General features: G+C 40.7%; 1 protein-coding gene across 6 annotated transcripts in view; it reads left to right on the top strand.

Annotated features, from left to right (window-relative positions):
• Positions 1 to 20,107, top strand: part of PTPRG (protein tyrosine phosphatase receptor type G) — a 634,931-nt gene that overhangs the window by 509,641 nt on the left and 105,183 nt on the right. For 4 of the 6 annotated variants that reach the window (XM_044451808.1, XM_044451807.1, XM_044451809.1 and 1 more), the window contains 3 exons: positions 1,941 to 2,049; positions 4,907 to 4,956; positions 7,512 to 8,418. In XM_044451808.1, coding sequence (XP_044307743.1) covers positions 1,941 to 2,049; positions 4,907 to 4,956; positions 7,512 to 8,418 — 1,066 coding nt within the window. The remainder of the gene's footprint in view (positions 1 to 1,940; positions 2,050 to 4,906; positions 4,957 to 7,511; positions 8,419 to 20,107) is intronic. The other 2 variants (XM_044451810.1, XM_044451812.1) reach the window with 1 other exon arrangement.

The raw sequence follows: 20,107 nt of genomic DNA, 5'->3' as shown, positions 1-20,107 counted from the left end.
TCACATCAGATGAATTCCTCAAACATCCTTGTCTCTAAACACCTAAATGGTAAAGAATAGAACTATTGCTCAGCTGTGCATATTGGTTCTTATAGCAATCTTTAGAGAGGTTTTATAATTCTTCCCAGTGAACAAAATGTTTGCAGTGTCACACGTAGGATAGACTAGATTCCTCCATTTTTGGTACATTAGGCCTTTGCTGTTGGTCTGCACATCCATCTTGCAATGTACACATTGGCCCTTCTGGTTCCATTATGCCACTTAGTCCCTGATACCCATCCACTCTTTCCATCCTAAATGGGATGGTTTAACTTAGTGTCCAGCAATAGCAGGGGCTTGGACCCGATGGCCTTCTGGCCCCTTCCAGCTCTACTATTCTATGATTCTATGAGCCTATTAATCCCTCTTAAAACTTCATGAACCACTAAAATGTCATGTAGGAAGCTGCTTTTCAGAACAGTTGGAAAAAGACATTTTTGTAGACAAAGTAGGAGATCCAATTCTGGAGAATGACAAAGATTTAATTCTGGGACTTACTTGAATTATATCTAAAGATTTGTAGGGCAATGGAAGCTGAACGTCTTCCGTATTCCACAGATATGATTCACTCCTTATTGGAAAGGAAATGCTGGCATGTATTCTTATAGTTCATGTCCCTTCAGGCTGCTTGATGCTTCATCTCAAAGTACCTTCCTTTTGGAAGGGCATACCTGCAGTCAAGCATACTAACAAAGACTGTTGAAAGTCCAGTTAAATCCTTGTAGGATGTAATCAAAGAGGAGATCTCATTTTCGACGTCTCTGGCACCAGCTAATATCCTGGTTTAGAAGACTTGAGTTAGGCATTACAATCATATATGTTAGCTTGTCAGAAATGATTAGTCAACTTGGGAGCAAATACTTGCAAATAATATGTCTCTCAAATAAGGAACTTGTTCATAAAATCGTAGAGTTGGAAGGGGCCATGAAGGCCATTGGGTCCAACACCAAGTTTCATGTTCTTGAGCAAGAACCCAAAACAATAATTTCTGCTGACTAGCATTTTTGCATATTAACTTCAGGAGGTAATGAAAGAGTCCTCAGTTCTTTTACAAGCTGAAAGACTAGTTTTGGGGACACATTCCAATTTTATATTGCCATCCCCCAGATCTACATTTAATCAAGGAAAGCTGTTTGGTTTCTCACCGAAAGAAGTATGGCAATAGCAGCTGTGATCTTAGTGTCTCTGGCTGAAGTACACCTTGGCTGCACACGCACCTGATGGAAACACCAGTGTCAGCATGTTGTAAGCCTCTTGCAACAGCCCCTGGTAGCTTGTAAGTCACACTGCGGCAAGCCTAGTCAGAAGGTCACAGAAGATCCCGTATCCCACGGTGAGGGTGGGCCTCCAGGTTCCTGCGCCATCCTTCAGCTTTTCAGCTGTGTTGTCAGTTCCATTTTTAGAACACACATAAATACAGATTGTTCCCATTAGGGCAGTGAGCAGAGCGGTGGCACCATGCCATCACACATCCCTCCCAGCAACTGGGGATGTGCATGCTAAGCATGAGGCACACTTCCCAGCAGCAGCCCCAGCTTTCCAGACCTGTGCTTAATGGCCGTTCCCTTTTGCCTATGGCAGGAGGAGATTGGGCAGAGGTGGCCGACATCTTTCTTCAGGTCATCTCATTGCCAGTTTCATCTGAGAGCCATTGCTTATTTTACAAGGTAAACATATTATTTGTAATATTCACTCCAGCACAAAGAGTTGCAGAAATCCACTGTGCCCCTTGGCATTATTCCTTCACATAGACTCAAATCCAAGGGGTGAGTTTCTCTCTGCTCAGATAAGGTTGCGCCTGCTATAAGATGCATTCTGAATATTCGTTATGTTTTCAGACTTATCATTCGGTATCGTGTTGTGAGGGATAAAACTGAATAATATCTATTTTTTTTAAACAGAAAGCCATCATTAGCCATGTCTCACCTGACATCCTTTATCTGTTCAGAGTTCAAGCAGTTTGCCGAAATGACATGCGCAGTGATTTTAGCCAGACAATGCTTTTTCAAGGTAAAACCATGTGATTTCCCTGTTCTTTTGTAAAAGAGTGAAAGTGTGTAGACAAAAGGAGTGTGCAAGCTGGCGTGTATTTAGGAACAGTGCTTATATCTACTTAGAATCACATAAGGTTAGTGGAAACCTAATTTGAATGAAGAAAGCTTTGCTAGCATGATCCATGGTATGTCAGTCTCTCGAAACATTTCCTTCCGTGAACCCAAGTCCCAAGCTGGCAAAGGAAAATTGGCCCCAATTTGTGCCAGTTTGGGCCCGCTCACTGCTGCTGCCAACACAACCATTATTATTATGGATAATATTATTTTTGCAAATGGGTATCATCATTATCATCATCATCATCATCATCATCATCATCATCTACTAGTGGTGGACTCCTGCTTGCTTCCCCAGTGAGGTCCACTGGCTGCTGACGTAGTCATCTTTTTGATGCCTGGTTAAAAACTTACTCCCAGGCATCCAATGACATATGGTGGACCTTCTGCGAGGTTTTATAGTGATTCCCCTGTTTTCAGTTGTTTTAATGAGTTGTAACTTTTAACCCTTGTGGGAAGATTTCTTGACTCTTTTTTTTAATCAAGGTGTCTATTAAATTTAAATAAATGATGTTACCATCCCACCTTTCAGGATATTAATCATGTCATCAATCATCTTAAATAATACCACAATCAACAATATATTTTTGAGTAATGTCATCAGAAGCCTTCTGACAGCAGGTCATGGCAGGTACCTCTGTGAAGAAGAAGGGCAGTCCAGCTGGAGCAAGTTCTGAGGAGGTGGCCAACCTGCCAGCCTGCTTGCCGGCCTCTCTTTTCTGGGCCCCTGCCACAGGGCAGATGGTGGTGAAGCATTCACTGACGACCAGAGCGCTATCAGTATATACAGCCTCTTACAGTTTGGCCACTAGGGGAAAGACGTGTTTTCCACACACTCATGTTCCCCTGTCCCATCTTCTCTCTGGTTCTATATTTGTTCCAGTGCATTTGGATGCTCAATCACAGCTTCACTAATAGGTGGATGAATAAATGCTTTCAGTGAGAGCAACCCTTTTTTTTAGATCTGCCTGGTGTTTTCATTCTCCTTGAGGATTCTGAATATTGCAGGTGCCATCTTCTGGCTCTCAGATGCACACCCCGAGAGATGCTCCAGACAGTTGGGGATGGCTTTACGTTATAAATGCAGAAGCAGAAAATGGAGAAGGTCTAATGTAGGCAGTGAAGGAGTTGGGTGTGAACACAAATGCCTTTTGACTTAAACTAATAATTCCCAAAAGGTTTCCTTCTCCAAAAATGGCCACCATATCTAACTGCCTTATTTGGCACAGAGCAGCTTCTGACAGCAAACTCTGGAAGAGCAAACCTTGCAGAATGAATACTTCTGTGGCTAATCCTTTTACGATTCATGTCAGTTGCTTGCTGAATGTAACTGTTGGGTACCGTACCCAATTTATCTAAGTAGTGCTATGGATTTACATCATGTTGTGTGTTTCACTGTTGTTTGAATAGTTAAGCTTTGCCGGCATTCTGGAAGAGGCAGGATGGTTTTCTGTCTCAGGATGTGCAGGACTGCATCCTGAATTTCTTTTAATCTTTGTTTGTACTGCTGGTTTTATTACTTGGTTTTTATTTATGCTTTGAGCATCATTCTGGCCAGTGGAAGGGTGGGCTGCAAATCAAATAAATAAGTAAGAGCAATAAATAAAATAACAAATGGAGCTGTGATATTAAAAATGAGAAAGTGTCCGTCTGCAGAGCAAACCGAAAATCAGCAAGGAAGTCATTGTCATGTACTGCACGTTCCTTGAAACACTGGCCTGGTTCTCATCATCTCTAACTCCTGTCTAATTACATAGTAACATTCATTCACGTTACTTTTGTTTTCACATCTCCTGTATATAAACCATGTTGCAAGGGATTTTGCAGTTATATTTTAAGTAACAGGCAGTTATCAGAGTACAGGGAGATGGCACAGCTAGTCTGGAGGAAGAAGCCCTTGTTTTAAATCATATCAGCACCTCAGGAAGGAGCATTTCTTTCTGGACTCTTTCCTTCTGAGTGTTTTCCTTTCTCGTGCTGCAGGCCTTGCTGCACCGGCACAGGAAAGTTACGTCAGGATAGATGACTTCACTTTTACATTAATTCCACCAACCGTGACTTGCTGCCCCTGCAGAAGGCCAGTCTAGGTCTTCAGCAGTCATTTTATATTTCTATAATTTGTGTTGCATCTGTATAACCACCATCACTAGCTCACTGAGGACAACTGACACCCCTGCAAGTAACATGCTGTTAAGAGGGAGCCAGAGAGAAAAAGTGGAGGGAAGAGAATGCTAATGCTGGCGTAGTTAAGAATTAAAACCAATGGTGGTGACTGCTGTGTCCAGTGTTAGTGGGGCGGTGTAGCAAATCCAGCCTTTGTCCTGAGCTTTAAAGGAGTTACCCACAGTGCTGAAACCGTGGATAGCTCCCTTAAAGCTTAGCGTAAAATCCAGTGTGGATACGCAGTTCTTCTGACAGTGGTGCCATCAGCTTCAATTGAAATCTAGTAGTGGGTATTGCGGGCTTTTAGTAATATAGAATTGTAATGGAAAAATGTGAACTTGTGGAAAGAGACTGGCAAAAACAAAAACAAAATTGTCTAAGCTCCAATTTTCATTCCTAAAAATCAGTTTGTTTGCATTTTCTCCTTCCTCAGGCTGAACAGTTTTTGTGTCCTTTAGTACAATGGCCATAATTTCTGTTCTATATTTCTTTATCTTTGATTCTGAAGTAGAGTTTAGCAAGAGTTTTTTGTTTGCTTGTTGTTTTTGTACTTTTTGATTTGCATAACATTTTTACCCTTGCTCTTTTTCCTTCAGATAACACAACTCGGATTTTTGAGGGGACCAGGATAGTAAAAACAGGAGTGGTAAGTGCGTTAAGTCACTGAAATTAATACCAAAGCATTTACAACATCTTCTCCAGCAGGTGGCAGTATAATGTAGTAAATCTCCAAAGAAAAAAGTCCTAATTGGAATTCAGAGATTCCAGAGATTTTGATGCAGTCTTCTGAAATGTCTTTTGCTGTTGTTTAACTCAAAATGACCTCAGAGAAGCCACATATAATGCTAGGACTATGCTGATATTTTTAAGTGAGTTAAATAATTAGGTTTTGGCAAACATTTGTTAACAAGTTATGTCAGAAGATCATTAACGAAATGTTCCAGCAAACCTGGAGTCTGATGCAATATGTTGAGCAAATATTGTCACCATTTTAATTCTGTTTTCTTAGTTCCTTTTGGATCAACTCCTTTAACTTACACAGTCAAAAGTAAAGCAATGTTGAACATCACTGAGATACCCTAGAAACTGAAAATCCCTACTTGTAGTTAGTGAAACATTAGCTTTAAATAAGAAGATTTGAAGATGTAGATTTGCTGGGGCAGGAATCTCTAAAGAACACTGTGGTTCTTAAAATCTCCCCTTTCTACTATGGAATGAATTACGTGTCCCAAATTCCTTTCTCTCCTGCCGACTTATTTAGCATGGATTACTCAGTAAAGGATGTTGCTGCCTTAATAATCTCAGGGTTGTTCCTGTACTTCATGAGCCCCAGGCGGGTGCTAATCTCTATGCAATGAAGTCAGTGAAGGGAGGAGAACCACCCCATTCCCCTTACTCAGTTGTAGGACCCCTTTCTGTCCAAATTACATATGGTTGCACACATGCCCACACCTGTGTACACTCAAATATGGTGGGAAAAGACTGGTTCAGAAACCTTTCTGTACATGTTTATGCCATTATAAAGGACACTGGATTCATTGTGCATTAATTTACATTAGATACATTAATATTTATTCTAGTTTAAATCAACCCAAAATAAGAATACGATGTTATGGATATCATCCAGTTGACACTAGAGTTTTCTTCCTGCTTTACTACGTATCTCCTAGTATAGAGTATAGCAGAATAATTGAGTCCCTAGTGAGTGCATAGCAACCTGACAGATAATTATAGATTGCCATTTTTGAAATGTTTTTTAAAATGGTTGCAAGCAAGCCAGTAGACAGTGTAAGATGTCATCTAAAAATGCTGGAAATGCCCTGCTGAATCAGACCAAAGTATGGCCTAGTCTTTTATCTAGTTCTGCATCTTGCTTCTCTCAGTGACTAATGGAGAGGCTCTGGGAAGTCCATTAGCAAAGCCTGCAGACAAAAGTTGCCTCTGTTGCTTGGTCCTCCATAACCAGGACAACTTTGATTACTACTAGCCATCGTTAGCCTTAACCTTATTAATCTGTCTTCTTTAAAGCCATCTAAACTAGTCTCCAAAGGATTCCTGATGTTCCCTAAATATTCAGTTTAGTTTAGTATAGTCGTTATCTTAGTCACTGATTTCAAAACAATCAAACTGGATAGCAACCATTTTTGAAAACATTGAAAAATCAAGGTGTTTTAAAGGTGAAAAGACTAAATCTAAACAATAGAAACAGCAGGTGTTACTTAGACATACAGTAAAATTTACTGTTGAAGACTCTACAATAGACTCTTCAAGTTTTACAGTATAATAAAACTATGGAGGAAATACATTTAGAGGTCTAATAAAATAATATTAAACTTAATAAAAGGACCTGTTCCCTTATCATTTCTTTTCCTTTTTATTCTGTGTGCTTTTGTTTTAAATTGCAGGATACCTTGAGTCAGAAAAGCTGCAGTAAATAAATAAATAGTTAAGGACGTGCTGCCACAATCTTAGGTCTATAGTATAATCCATGTAGAAGGGCCATTCACCCAGTGGAGAAGACTAGGATCTGGATATATCAAATTAGTACAGAAACTAATACTTCAGTTCCACAAGTAAAGGTTAGCAACTTCAGTCCCATTTGGGAGAAAACCCTTAATGGCATGATGTCACAATTCATATGCTTTTTAACAAGCTGTGGATCCAGTTACTAAATATAATAAAATTACTCACAAAAGGAAATGTAATAAAACATTGTGAAAACAATGAAAAATAGAGTAAATCCTATGCATTTTTTTATCATATTTGCTAGAATGGAGTAGGAAAAAAATGACAAGCATGGAACACGAATCCACCATAATTACAGCTTAATTAAAAGGGTTTTTCACATTCCACAAAAAAACATAGCTTATCCATCCAGAACTGGTTTTCTAAATGCCATTTATTTCAGTGGGAAATATTTAAGCATCTGCTGCATAACTCTCCTACTGCAACCAATCTGATTTTGAAGAACCTAATCTTGGCTGGAAAGTACCTGCATTATGGCAAGGACGCTAATGCTGGAATCTGTGAAATTCATTGCTGTCAGGTTAAAGTAATATCTATCTATATCTTTTCAGAAGAGTGTTTCAAACATTATATAGCTGTTTTATGTCTTCTGTGTTGTCTGTCTTGTAAATCTGTGTGGTGTTGCTAGCTAGATTTAACTACAATTGTTTAAATATACTTGTCTTATTTAAACAGAATAATGGGCAGAATGGAGTGTTTGGAAGGAAAAGGAAATCAAAAGGAAAAAAAAAGAGCCGAGGTAGCATGTCAGGTACCTCTACTGATGCTCTTTCTGCTGTGTTTTCTTCTCTTGTTCCCCCTGGTGATTTCTTCAAGCCTACAGCTTCTCCTGCACCCTCAGCCGACATGGCTCCCATCAGTTCTGGATCTTCCACTTGGACTTCCTCAGGCCTCCCCTTTTCCTTTGTGTCTATGGCAACTGGAATGGGGCCTTCCTCCAGTGGGAGCCAGGCAACGGTGGCCTCTGTGGTCACCAGCACCTTACTTGCAGGCCTTGGTTTTAGTAGTAGTGGGATTTCTTCTTTTCCTAGCACTGTTTGGCCAACTCGTCTCCCAACATCTGCTTCAACCAATAAGCAGTCGGCACGGCCAGTTGTTGCTACCACTGAGGCATTATCTTCCCCAGGACCAGACAATGATTCTACTCTCACAAAAGACAATGAAGGAGCAGAGGATGGAGAAAAGGATGACAAAAGTGAAAGTGAGGATGGTGAAAGAGAGCATGAGGAGGAGAGAGAAAAGGATTCAGAAAAGAAAGGAAAAAGTGCTGCAACAGAGACTGCTGATGTACAGAATAATGGTGAAACCACACATACCACTCTTGCTCCCAACAGAACTATGGAGGAGGGAGGGAACGAAACTATACCTGATCATGAGCAAAGCCAAAATACTCTCCCTACAGGTAGGACTCCCAGAGGAGAAGGAGTTACAGAAACAGACACTCAGTTCAAAACAGTCTCTTCCACCCAAGTGCCACCAGCATTCACAAATGAACAATATACTCAAGAAATTCCAAGAAGACCAGAGACAGCATCGACAACACCTTTACCAAAAGATAACAGATTTATTACTATTAATCCAGGTGAGTTATTTTTGTGGGGATTTGAGAAGGCAAAGAGTGGTCCAGTCCCTTAAGTGGCTCAACATTTTTCATCCCAGCAAAATATGTTGAGGCTTTCTAGTCATTACACAATTGAGCAAATCCTTTCACAAATAAGCCAGCTTACGAACAGTCAATATGAAGTCTCATATTTTGAAATGCTGATGACGTTAAGCTACTGTAATATTGTATCATAAATTTTAGCCTCATTATGGTTTTATACATTAATTTTCCAGTACGGAGACTAATAACCAGATCAGAAAAACAACATGAATGTCATAAATCCTGACTAGAAAGGAAACTGTGTATGAGAATGCGTGCATGTCATGGCAGTTGTCTGCACCTCTCGAAGAAGCCCCACTTGTCTGTTCCGGAAACACGGGTAGTATCCAATAAGGTTACAGGAGTTGTGCTACAGTAGAGCTAATTGCTAGTTGAGAGAAAGTGTCAGTTTGCAGTATGATGAGTTTTAGCAACAAGCTGCTGCATTTCCCTGGTCCCCCCCCCCCCAAGTATCAGTTTCTGCTAGTGCAAGATGATTAGCACTAGTGCCAAGGCACGACTGGGCACTACCCATTGTCTCAGCTGTTCCCAGGGAATTGCTTAACCACACTGGATGCAGACATATTTCGACTATGTTCTGCTCACATCATTTGGTAAACCTCTGTTAATTGTTCTGCATCCCAGCTTCTTTTCCTTTAGCAAGCTCAAATGGCAATATTTTCAAAGTGAAGATTTTTATAATGACCTGGGTCTATGACTGCACCTACTTTAGTTGCCATATTTGGATTTTACACCTAGACAATTTTTACTCGGAGGACAAGATATCAGCGTTTTGATACTGACCTCTCATGTTGAACGCTTCATTCCCTGTGTGGACAATTCTACTTGTGAGAACCTGAATACATCTGTCATCTATTGGCTCATTTTAAAGCCAGTATCCTGTTTTCAAGGTCACTCATATGTCATCATGTCACTCCAAATAGATGTGAGTTTGGGTACAAGATGTGGCCCAGTGTTTGTTTATTGATCGGGGATCTCATGGGCTTGGTCTGGTCTGATTCTTCTCAATAACTTACTTATGAAGTCTGAGTAACCCTTTTTCTCTGCTACTTTTTCTCTTTTGTCTGATGCCTATTTAACACTGCATTTTTTTGAGCCAGAGCAGTTCCTGTAAAATATATAAGGGTACAATCCTATGGCTTCCCAGCACTTTCAGGGAGGGATTCTGATGGCCAGGGCCCCATCCCACCTCAGTGGCCAGCAGAGAAAGAACCACACCAGCTCCTTCTCTATGCTCCTTGGAGAAAGGAAGAAGGACGTCCTGGGAGCAAGGGAGGAGGAGGCTGGGGCCATCTGCCTACACTGATTCCTGTTAGCACCCCAACCTCCTTCCCTCTCCCTCCCTGTCAATTTTTCTAGGCAACTGAATGTGCCTGTTTCTATAAAATGCACAAAATAAGCACAGGAGCAGCAGAAGTTGCTGCCAGTCTGTCCCTCTCCTGCATTCGGTGCATGTGCATCTTGGGCAGAGATCCTTGAATTCCACCCAAAATTTATCAGGTGTTCTCTTAGCTGTTCCTCTCAGGCACTACTAAACTACAAGCGTGAACCTTTTAGAAGCTGCATCTGATGAAGCACACTCTTGTCCATGTAAGCTTAAGCCATACTAAATCTGCCAGCACTCGTGACGCCACAAGACTTTCCATCACCGTTTTCTTTAAAAGAGTGCATCTACTGTCCACAGTAGGGATGTATGTATGTAGTACAAACACATGTGTAAAAACAAACAAAGGGAAAAGGCCATCTTGTAAAAAGGGTAAGTGGACTTGTGAGTATATAATACAAAGAGTTTTTTGTGGCGTGGCTGGATATAGATTTTTTTAAACCTACAATTCTGTTTTTAAAATCTGTTAGAAGGTAGTAGCCTGCCAAGGAACCATTAGGGTCAATGGGCCACCCATGGTAAGAGGTGCATTCATGGATGGCAGGATAAATGAGTTCTTTCTGTCTGGCTCCTCAAAAGAGGTATAGGAGAGAGGTCATCTCTTCAACTATTCTGCTTGGCTGATGAATCGGAAAAAAGTTGCATCTGGAGTATCCACAGAAGAGGTTTTGGAGCAAATATATTGATTTAAAGATCAATGGTGTAAAAAGACCAGATGGCATTCACTCACAAAAATGAAATACTGACTCTGGTCTAACCTCTTTCTTCTGACATCTTCCCCCATGCCAGGGAATTTCAAAAGGGCTGATAAAATCCAAGTTGTTCACATGTGTACACACAGACAAACTGTGTAATAAACCAGAATCTAAAAAATAGGTTTTGATTCTTCAAGTAACCTAAGGATAACCAGTAATATTCATTGAAGGCAATCCATGAACTGCACACTTCTCCCTAGTGTTAACTACCATATGTGAAGATACATGGGAAAATAGCATAGTCCAACAAGATGGAGTTAATATATTGCCATATATCCCCATGGATTTACGATCAGATCCTATACAGCGCTAGGTTGAGCCCTACAGCAGTTCAGAATGGATGAGGGGAAGAGTTGCATGGATATGTATAGTCCTGCAGAGGGCAGACTGGCTTTCCCGGATACTCTGCATGGTGAACCAGTGCAAATACTGCTATTTTTCTTCCATCCCTTTTCAGAACTTCCACTCTTTCTGTAGAAAAGTCAAACACTATTTTATGGAAATTGCTTGATTTTATTTTTAAAAAATCCATAGAATGGTTTTCCAGTTTTCTGAATAGCATCCACTGTTTAAAGAACAATAAGGTAAAGCCATAAATGAACAGTAAGTTTTAATAATGAATGTTCCCCAAACCCGTAAAATCAAGCAAATGCATGCCAGGAATAAGATAGTCTTACAGCCTTTATAGTCATAAAAGCTTAATGGAGAATAGCCTGAGATTAGCTCCTCCCTGTGTTTAAGGTTGGGTCCTTCCAAAATTTAGGGGCCACAGTGGTACAAGGTCTGGTTCTCACTATCACTCTCCTGGAATGATGGCACCCAAAGCAAGTCTTGGGGTTGACGCCTCTCCTCCCTATGGTGTTTGGGGATTTTTCAGCAGCTTCTCACCCTCCACAACCAATTCTATCTTCTCAAAGCATGCATGCACACATATACTATAGACCAAGTTTCCCCAGTCTGGTTCCTTTCAGATTTGTTGGACTACATGTCTTATCAGCCCCTGCTAGTCTGTATAATATTCACAAGTTCTAGGAGTTTACTCTAAAGCATCTAGGCAGCTCCAGGTTGTAGAAAGCTTATCTCTGGTGTGGTATATAGGATGGAATGAGAAGGTTTCCAGAGGGTTCTCCCACTCTTCCACCTCTCTTACTTCAGGATTTTGTTGCAGATTGCCCTCCTTTTTGGGCTCATGTCTTTGCCTCAGCAGCCATCTTGTCTACCTTGAATAATACTTACACTGTATCTGTTTTGTTCTGTGTATTGCGTTTTTTCCTCATTCTGCTAAGAAAATGTTTAGCCTTTGTAATACTAGTCATACATCTTGTATTACTTGCAAATCTGTTCTTCCAAGCATCCAGTTAAAGTGGTTGGAGAGAATGTGGGCAATTGAGAATGTGAGCAGCTCAGCACTCACTTGAGGCTGCCTCACACAAGAAAGCTGCTGTTGAGAAACTGCCCAACGTGGTCCTTTGCTACGTGCCCCTGTGAGGAACAGTAGACAGTGATGTGGAGACAAACCCCACAGTGGGGACCGATCACACAAAATGATGAGCTGATGACCAGGAATTTGACTGGCCACAGAGAGCCGCCACCATTGCGGAGGATGTTTGAAGAGGCTTCTTTGTGAAAGCTGTGTTGTTTGGAGTCGTCCTGTTATCAATGGATGCTTTGTGCCCACAAAAGCCCAAGTATTTTCTCATATGGACATTGGTACCTTTGTGATAGCGTTCGTGAAATGTTTCCCTTCTGCAACCCACAGTCGATCACTGCCTTACATTCCCTTCTGCTATTAAAGTTCCCACGTTGAGATACATTCCTTCTGTAATGCCAAGCCTGGAGCATTGTCTGCACTAAACTGTTATGGTGTATCCCAGCCAACTTGATGCTTCTTTAATAAAGCTATCAATTCTGTGTTGCCTACACTAAAAACATATCTGAATCAATGTAAGCCCATGCCATGCCGACACATTTTAAATGCTATTTCTCAGAGGAAATGCAAATTTGCCTGCTGCCTTGTAAAAGTAAGAGTTTCCGGAAAATGTTGCAGATCCAAGATCTTGAAGTTTTATCTGTGGTTAAGGCCACTTATCTCTGTGGCCAAGTGGTGTGGTGCAGTGGTGAAGGGAATGATCCCAGGACCCTTAGAAATTGTTGGGCAGTTGGGGACAAAAGATAGTTTAGCTTCCTGGAAGTCTTTTGGATTGAAAAGTAGGGCAAAAATACTACACACACACAAATACGATACATATATATAATTTTAGCAGTAGAAGCAGCAAAATAATGGTTGATTTGCTGCCAAATTTCATAGTGGTACACTGTAACAGCAGCCTGAAAGGCCAAGCCTTTAAAGCCAAATTTGGCCTTTGTAGACCCCTACCATCATTTGCCACGGAAACTCAGTGGCAAACCACTAATTGCTTTACCATTGCTGCCTCTGCTGTATCAGGAAATTTGGCAGGGGGCGCACTTAATGCCACATTTTACCAACTCCATTATATTATGTTAACATAGCTGCATGTCAAGAACTACAGTGTGTTTTCATGCTCTCCGATTATTCGTGACCTTCTTAACACCACTCAAGTTCATATCACCAAGTGACTTTCTATAGTTGATGTGAAAAAAACTAGTGTATTTTCAAGTTTCTGTTAGCAAAAGCTCCACCATATTCTAGGTAGAATTTTTATTCTTCCTAAAATGTGTGAAGATGAAAACCAGCAATGTCTTGTCCGCATTGCCTGTGTTGGAGCCCCCACACCCATCTCCCATATTCACCCTCACGCTTTGCTCCACCTCCCGTCAACTGGCATGGCCAGCAACATGATACTCGCATTGAGCCTCCGGGTAGGACGTCCATGTTGCCAAGTCTGAATGCATTCATTTATTTAAGTTTGTGGTGTGCAAAAGCCTTTGGCGATAACCTCATTAGGAAAATTAAGCATTTCTGTGGGGTTCACCCCCTTTCTTTCTTTCTCTGTATGTGGCAAGAATGATTAAGTTATAACCTCATGTAATTCTTGAATATTTCTGCACTGCAGCTCATAAGATACTGCAGTCACTCAGTTTTCATGCAGGTAAACAAAAGAATCAGACCAGATTTTGCTGGCAAGACTGTATACACACAATATGACACTGTCCAAAATGTGTTGCCAGTCTAAACAGAAGAAGGGCATACTGAAATATAGAGGGAGATGTGAGAAATACCTGCAACTAAATGGAAAAGAACATACTCTCCTGCTCCCTGTTACACTGCTGTAAGTAAAACATTTTAGCTAGCTGGTGTTTATATGTTTTTAAACCACTTCTATGTCCCTTGTTATGGTCGATGACTCGTACTGTGTTGGAAGCAACACGTATTTCACATCCTGATCTTTTTCTCCGTCCTCTGGTTCACTGTAGGGCAGGGGGGATTCTAGACTCCAATAATGTCATATTCTGTGGCTTCTGGCTCTATCTACTGTTAGAAAAATGAGAAAGAAACTTTATCTCTGCCCTTGTCACTTTGCAGTGTCAAGATATGATAGAAAGAGATTTTCATTCAGGTGTTTATTTCCCAAGATGGTTGTTTCGCGCATTTATCACATCTTACGCTGTATGGCGTTACTTATGGAGAATAACCACATGTTGGTTCACAGGGGGGCATGTAATGGATGGTTGGAGAGGCTGCGTGTTTGTATGCTTGTCTAATAGCTTTTTCTTATTTTGACCTTTGCCTATGATTCCTTCCCAAGTCACCCTAAACAATCTCATATATTTCTCCTGGCCCAGATTCCAAAATGCATGGAAACTGCTGAATGGGGTTTTCTTGGGAAAGCAATTGTTACAAATAAGCCACACACTTCAGTTTGTGCAGAAATGGCTTTCAAAGTGTCAGTGATCATGTTAGGTAGGACTCCCTGAAGCGATAGATATGCTGTAGTATTTTTAATTCCTTCCTACTGGGATGAATTCCAAGCTAGTAAAAGGCAAACTGAATTAATTCAGCAGTGACATATGCCACTGAAAAGTGTTTGCATTTCTTAGCAAAACTGGAGTTTCCTCACCCTTTAAAAAATGGGCAAAGTTACAAGAAGGATACATTAAATTTGTTTATTGGTACTGAGTTGCCTTTGTTCAGAACAGAAAGCTGAAAATGTTGGATTTTCGTTCTTGTTTTTGTTATTAGGTTGCAGAGAACCAAGACCGTCTGTGTCTTTTTGTTTAACATTAAGTTTCTTCAGTATTGCTCAGCAGGCCACCTTTTTATAGGCTTCCCGGTGCCGGACCCCTGTTGGTAGCCCAGATGTACTGCGGATGTCTGCTAGCTCTGAGTGCCACCAGCTACTTCCGCTGGTATTGTTTTGTATGCTTTCGCATGTTGTCTTTATAGTTGCTGTAAAATACTTTCTGATTTGCCTTAAGAAAATGAATTTCATACATGCCTCCCCCATGGGAATGTAGCATTAAGCTCCCTCCTGCATTTCTTTCATGGAACTACAGAATGAATGGTATACCCCAACACGCACACACACACTTCTTTCTCTGTAAGATTCACCCTAAATGCTAACTGTTGATTGATGTAGAACCTTCTGTCCAGATAGACGGTTGGAGTCCTGCAGTGAGCAGGGGTTTGGTCTGAGGGCATTACTGGCCCATTCCATCTTTACTCTTCCAGGATCCTGTGAATTTCTTGATAAAGATAGAAGCAGCATTAGCTACATTAAAGTATTGTGCTAGACACGTGTACTTGCTGTTGTCCCTGACATAAGAATACCCTCTCATAGTTTTGATGTGTTGTAGTAAGAAAAGAGTTGGTGTGAGCTTGAGTGGACTCCGGGAGACGGTGGAGGACAGGAGGGCCTGGAGAAATGTTGTCCATGGGGTCGCGATGGGTCGGACACGACTTCGCGACTAACAGCAACAACAACAAGTAATAAAAGATGTAGAGCTGATGGTTCATATAGTAACAACTGCTCATATGCCCATTTGTTGCAATTGGAAGAGGATCACTTTCCTGTTGATTGACAGCTGGATTGTAAGTTATGGGATATGGTTGAAATGATCAAGTTGACCAGCCTAGTACATAGTAGGGACAGAGACAATGAGGAGATAATTATATGAGAAAATTGAGACTTTTTAATCAGACTCTGGAATGTTCATGTTCATGGTGCACTAAGCCTATGAATACTGTTGGTTACAATTTAATATGTGTAAGTAAAAGAATCCCAGAAAAACACATTGTTAATGTTTATCGTTGCCCCCAAACTGTGGAATACAGTCTCTCAAGAACTTTGATTGGATCCCACTTTCTCTGCCTAAAGAAAGGGTGTAAATGCACATCTTTCCAATTTGGTCTTTCAAAATACATAGTTGTAATGTTTTTACTATTTTAATGCTCTTAAATGCTTTTATTGTTCAAAAGTTTTATAGTTTTAAATTATTGTATACCATCTTTTAAGCAGATAAGGTGTTTATACATGTTAACAATGAATGAATAAAATAGTGCAAATGTTACATATAATAGTACTTATTAGGAAAAATGTGTGGCATGCTTTATATAAAGAACAGTCGCATGATTTTATCTATCTATCTAGCTAATTAAAGAAACATCAGGCAAAAGGTGATAGAATCAGAACAGTAGAGTTGGAAGGGGCCATGAAGGCCATTGAATCCAACCCCCTGCTGTTGCAGGACACCAAGTTACACCATCCCACTCAGATGGCTGTCCAGTTACTTTTTGAATTTCTGTACAGCCCATGACCTCTCTAGGCAGCTGGTTCCACTGTTGTATTGCTCAGTGAGAAAACCTTTCCTGATACCTAGCTTGAACCGTGTCCTATACTCTGGTATCAGTGAGAAGAGATCTTAACCTTCCTCTTGATGATATCCCTCTATAAATACCTCAAAGAGGTACTTATAGAAGGATATGATGTCCCCCCTTAGTCTTCTCTTCCCAAGGCTGAACATGCCCAGTTCTCTCAGTCTCTCCTCACAGGGCTGTGTTTCCAAACTCTGGATCATTTTTGTTGCCCTCCTCTGGACTCTTTCTAATTTTTCTGCACCTTCCTTAAATCATGGTGCCCAGAACTTGACACAGTATTCCAGATGAGGTCTGACTAGTGAGGAGTATAGAGGAACTACTACCTCTTGTGATCTGGAAGTAATACTTCTGTTAATGCATCCCAAAACGGTGTTTGCCTTTTGGGCAACTACATCGCATTGTTAGCTCATTTTAAGCCTGTTGTCCACAATTATTCCAATTACTTTCTTTTTCAGTTCTGTTGAGCCATGTATTTCCCATCTTGTATCAATGCATTTGGTTTATTTTTCCTAGGCAGGGAACTGGCACTTCTGCCTATTGAATCTCATTCTGTTGCTTTCAGCCCAAAATTATCAAGATCACCCTGGATCTTCATTCTATCTTCTAAGGTGTTTGCTGTTCCACCCAATTTTGTATTGTCTGCAAATATGAATATCTTTCCTTGTACTTCCTCATCTAAATCATTAATACAGATGTTGAAGAGCAGTGGGCCTAGGACTGAACCCTGTGGCACTAGTTACCTTCTTCCAGTTTGAGAAGGTGCAGTTGATAAGCACTCTGTGTGTCCAATTTAGCAGCTAATTTTGGATCCATCTAGTTTTTTTTATTCAGTCCAGTTTTTGCTAATTTGCTTATCAGAATGTTGTGAGACACTATGTCCAAAGCTTTGTTAAAGTCCAGGTACATTATGTCCAAAGTGTTCCCTCTGTTCATTTGGCAGGTTACCAGTAAAAAAAAAAAAGAGATTAAATTAGTCTGACAGGATTTATTTTTGATAAATCTGGATGGCTTCTGTTAATCACTGCATTTTCTTTGAGGTGCTTGCAGACTGATTTTTTAATAATTTGCTGCAGAATTTTTCCAGGAATTTTTGTCAGACTAACTGGTCCATACCATCCAGACAGACTGGTTCCCAGTTTCATCTTTTTTCCCTTTCTTGAAAATGGGGACAACATCAGCCCTTCTCCAGTCATCCGGCACCTCTCCTGTTTTCCATGATTTCTTGAAAATAATAGCCAGGGGTTCTGAGAGTTCCTCCACTAGCTCTTTTATGGGATGGAGTCCATTGGGCCCTGGAGATTGATTGATTTTTTTAAAAGATTTATACCCCGCCGTATATGCAAAAGCATCTCAGGGCAGCTTACAAAAATCAAAGCAATCTGACAGATTAACAATAATTAAATAGTTAAATATGCACATAAAAACAATAACATTTCACAATTGAAGAAAAAACAATCAAAATCAAGAATAGAAGCAAAATAATTTGCTGATTACCTAGCAATTTGAACATGTTTATGCTGTCTAGGTATTTCTTGCCCATTCGTCTGTCAATCTTGGGCTGCCATGTCTCACTTTCAACCTGTTCTTCCCCTTGGTTGTAAATTTTCTTGTGGGAGGCTAAGTAGGAATTGAGCACCTCTGCCTTTCCCCTGTAATTTGTTATCACTCTGCCATTCACTTTAAGTAGCTGGACAACCTTTTCTTTCTCATGTCTCTTGTTCTGGATGTAACTAAAGAAGGCTTTCCTTTTGTGCTTAGCATCCCTTGCTATTCTCAGTTCATTCCCTGCCTTAGCCTTCCTGATGCTGTACCTGTAATTCCTTACAATTTGTTTATACTCTTCCTGGAGAGACTTCAGGCTAACTCACATCTCAGCTTCTGTAGGCTCTTCTCCTCCCCAATGAAATGCCCCCTTTGCCCCCATCTGAGGTTGCTTCCCCAGATTTGGAGAACTGACTCCCATTTTTCCCGTGCAACCTATGAGGGAGATGACAAATTGGTCAGAGTGCTGATTCCCAACTCCAAGGTTGCAGCATTATCTCCAGACTGGTGTAGAAAACTGCAGTACCCTATGGTTCCTCAAAAACTTTCTGAGAGCCATAGGATTGTTGCTTAATGGTACAATCCTGTGTATGGTTACACAGAAAAAAGTACTGCTGGCTGGCTGGGGCATTCTGGGAATTGTAGGACTTTTTTTCCCTCTCTAAATGCTGCATTTACTTACTATATTTTGGTACCATCCAATAGCCAAATAGCCAAAGCTCTCATGGTTCACAGCATGTATGGAATTGTGCCTTATGTCATAAAATAGCTAACACTGTCTCAGTTTTGCTATTTATTTGTTGCAATATGATGCAAAAACAATTATTACTTTCATTATATTCCATTATTTCTCTGCTGAAACAGACTGCGAGAAAGTTTGATTTTGGTCTGAGAAATCCAAATCTCTCTCAGCCATAAAACTAATCTGCATATTCTGACAAAGTCTCTAAGATATCTGTGGGATTTTGAGAGGGGAAAAAATGAAATGTCTTCCTAGATGTGACTCTGTCCTGCAACTAATTTCTCCCTTTGGATTCTTTATTTTTCATATTTAATAGTGAATATTAATAGGTTTCAGATTTGAGTCCCACTCCACAAATCCTTATGTACAGCTAGTGATGTGCACAAAATGTTTTTCTCTGACTTCCCCTTTCAGAGGTTCTAATATATTCAAAATCTTAAAAGACGATGCAGTAAAGGTGCTACACTCAATATGCCAGCAAATTTGGAAAACTCAATAGTGGCCACAGGATTAGAAAAGGTCAGTTTACATTCCAATCCCAAAGAAGAGCAATGCCAAAGAATGTTCAAACTACCGCACCATTGCACTCATTTCACATGCTAGCAAAGTGATGCTCAAATCCTACAATCTAGGCTCCAGCAGTATGTGGACCGAGAACTACCAGAAGTACAGGCAGGATTTCAAAGAGGCAGAGGAACTAGAGATCAAATTGCCAACATACGCTGGATCATGGAGAATATCTACTTCTGCTTCATTGACTATGCTAAAACCTTTGATCGTGTGGATCACAACAAATTGTGGCAAGTTCTTAAAGAGATGGGAGTACCAGACCATCTTATTTGTCTCTTGAGAAACCTATATGCAGGTCAAGAAGCAACAGTGAGAACTGGACACGGAACCACCGATTGGTTCAAAATTGAGAAAGGAGTTCTCCCTGCCTCCCTGTATTCTGTCGTCCTGCCTATTTAACTTATATGCAGAGCACATCATGAGAAAGGCGGGGGCTAGATGAATCACCAGTTGGAATTAAGATTGCTGGGAGAAATATCAACAACCTCAGATATGCAGAAGATACCACTCTAATGGCAGAAAGTGAAGAGGAACTAAAGAGCTTCTTGATGCGGGTGAAGGAGGAGAGTGCAAAAGTTGGCTTGAAACTCGATATTAAGAAAACTAAGATCATGGCATCCGGTCCTCTCACTTCCTGGCAAATAGATGGGGAAGAAATGGAGGTAGTGACAGATTTTATTTTCCTGGGCTCCAAGATCACTGCTGACGGGGACTGCAGCCAAGAATTTAAAAGACGCTTGCTCCTGGGGAGGAAAGCTATGGCAAATCTAGACAGCATACTAAAAAGCAGAGACATCACCCTGCCAACAAAAGTGCGT

The sequence above is a fragment of the Varanus komodoensis genome, unplaced genomic scaffold (assembly GCF_004798865.1).
Source record: "Varanus komodoensis strain SLA01 unplaced genomic scaffold, ASM479886v1 scaffold6_4, whole genome shotgun sequence".
Taxonomy (NCBI): Eukaryota; Metazoa; Chordata; class Lepidosauria; order Squamata; family Varanidae; genus Varanus; species Varanus komodoensis.
The sequence above is the reverse complement of the archived record's forward strand: the minus strand, read 5'-3'. Positions and strand labels throughout refer to the sequence as shown.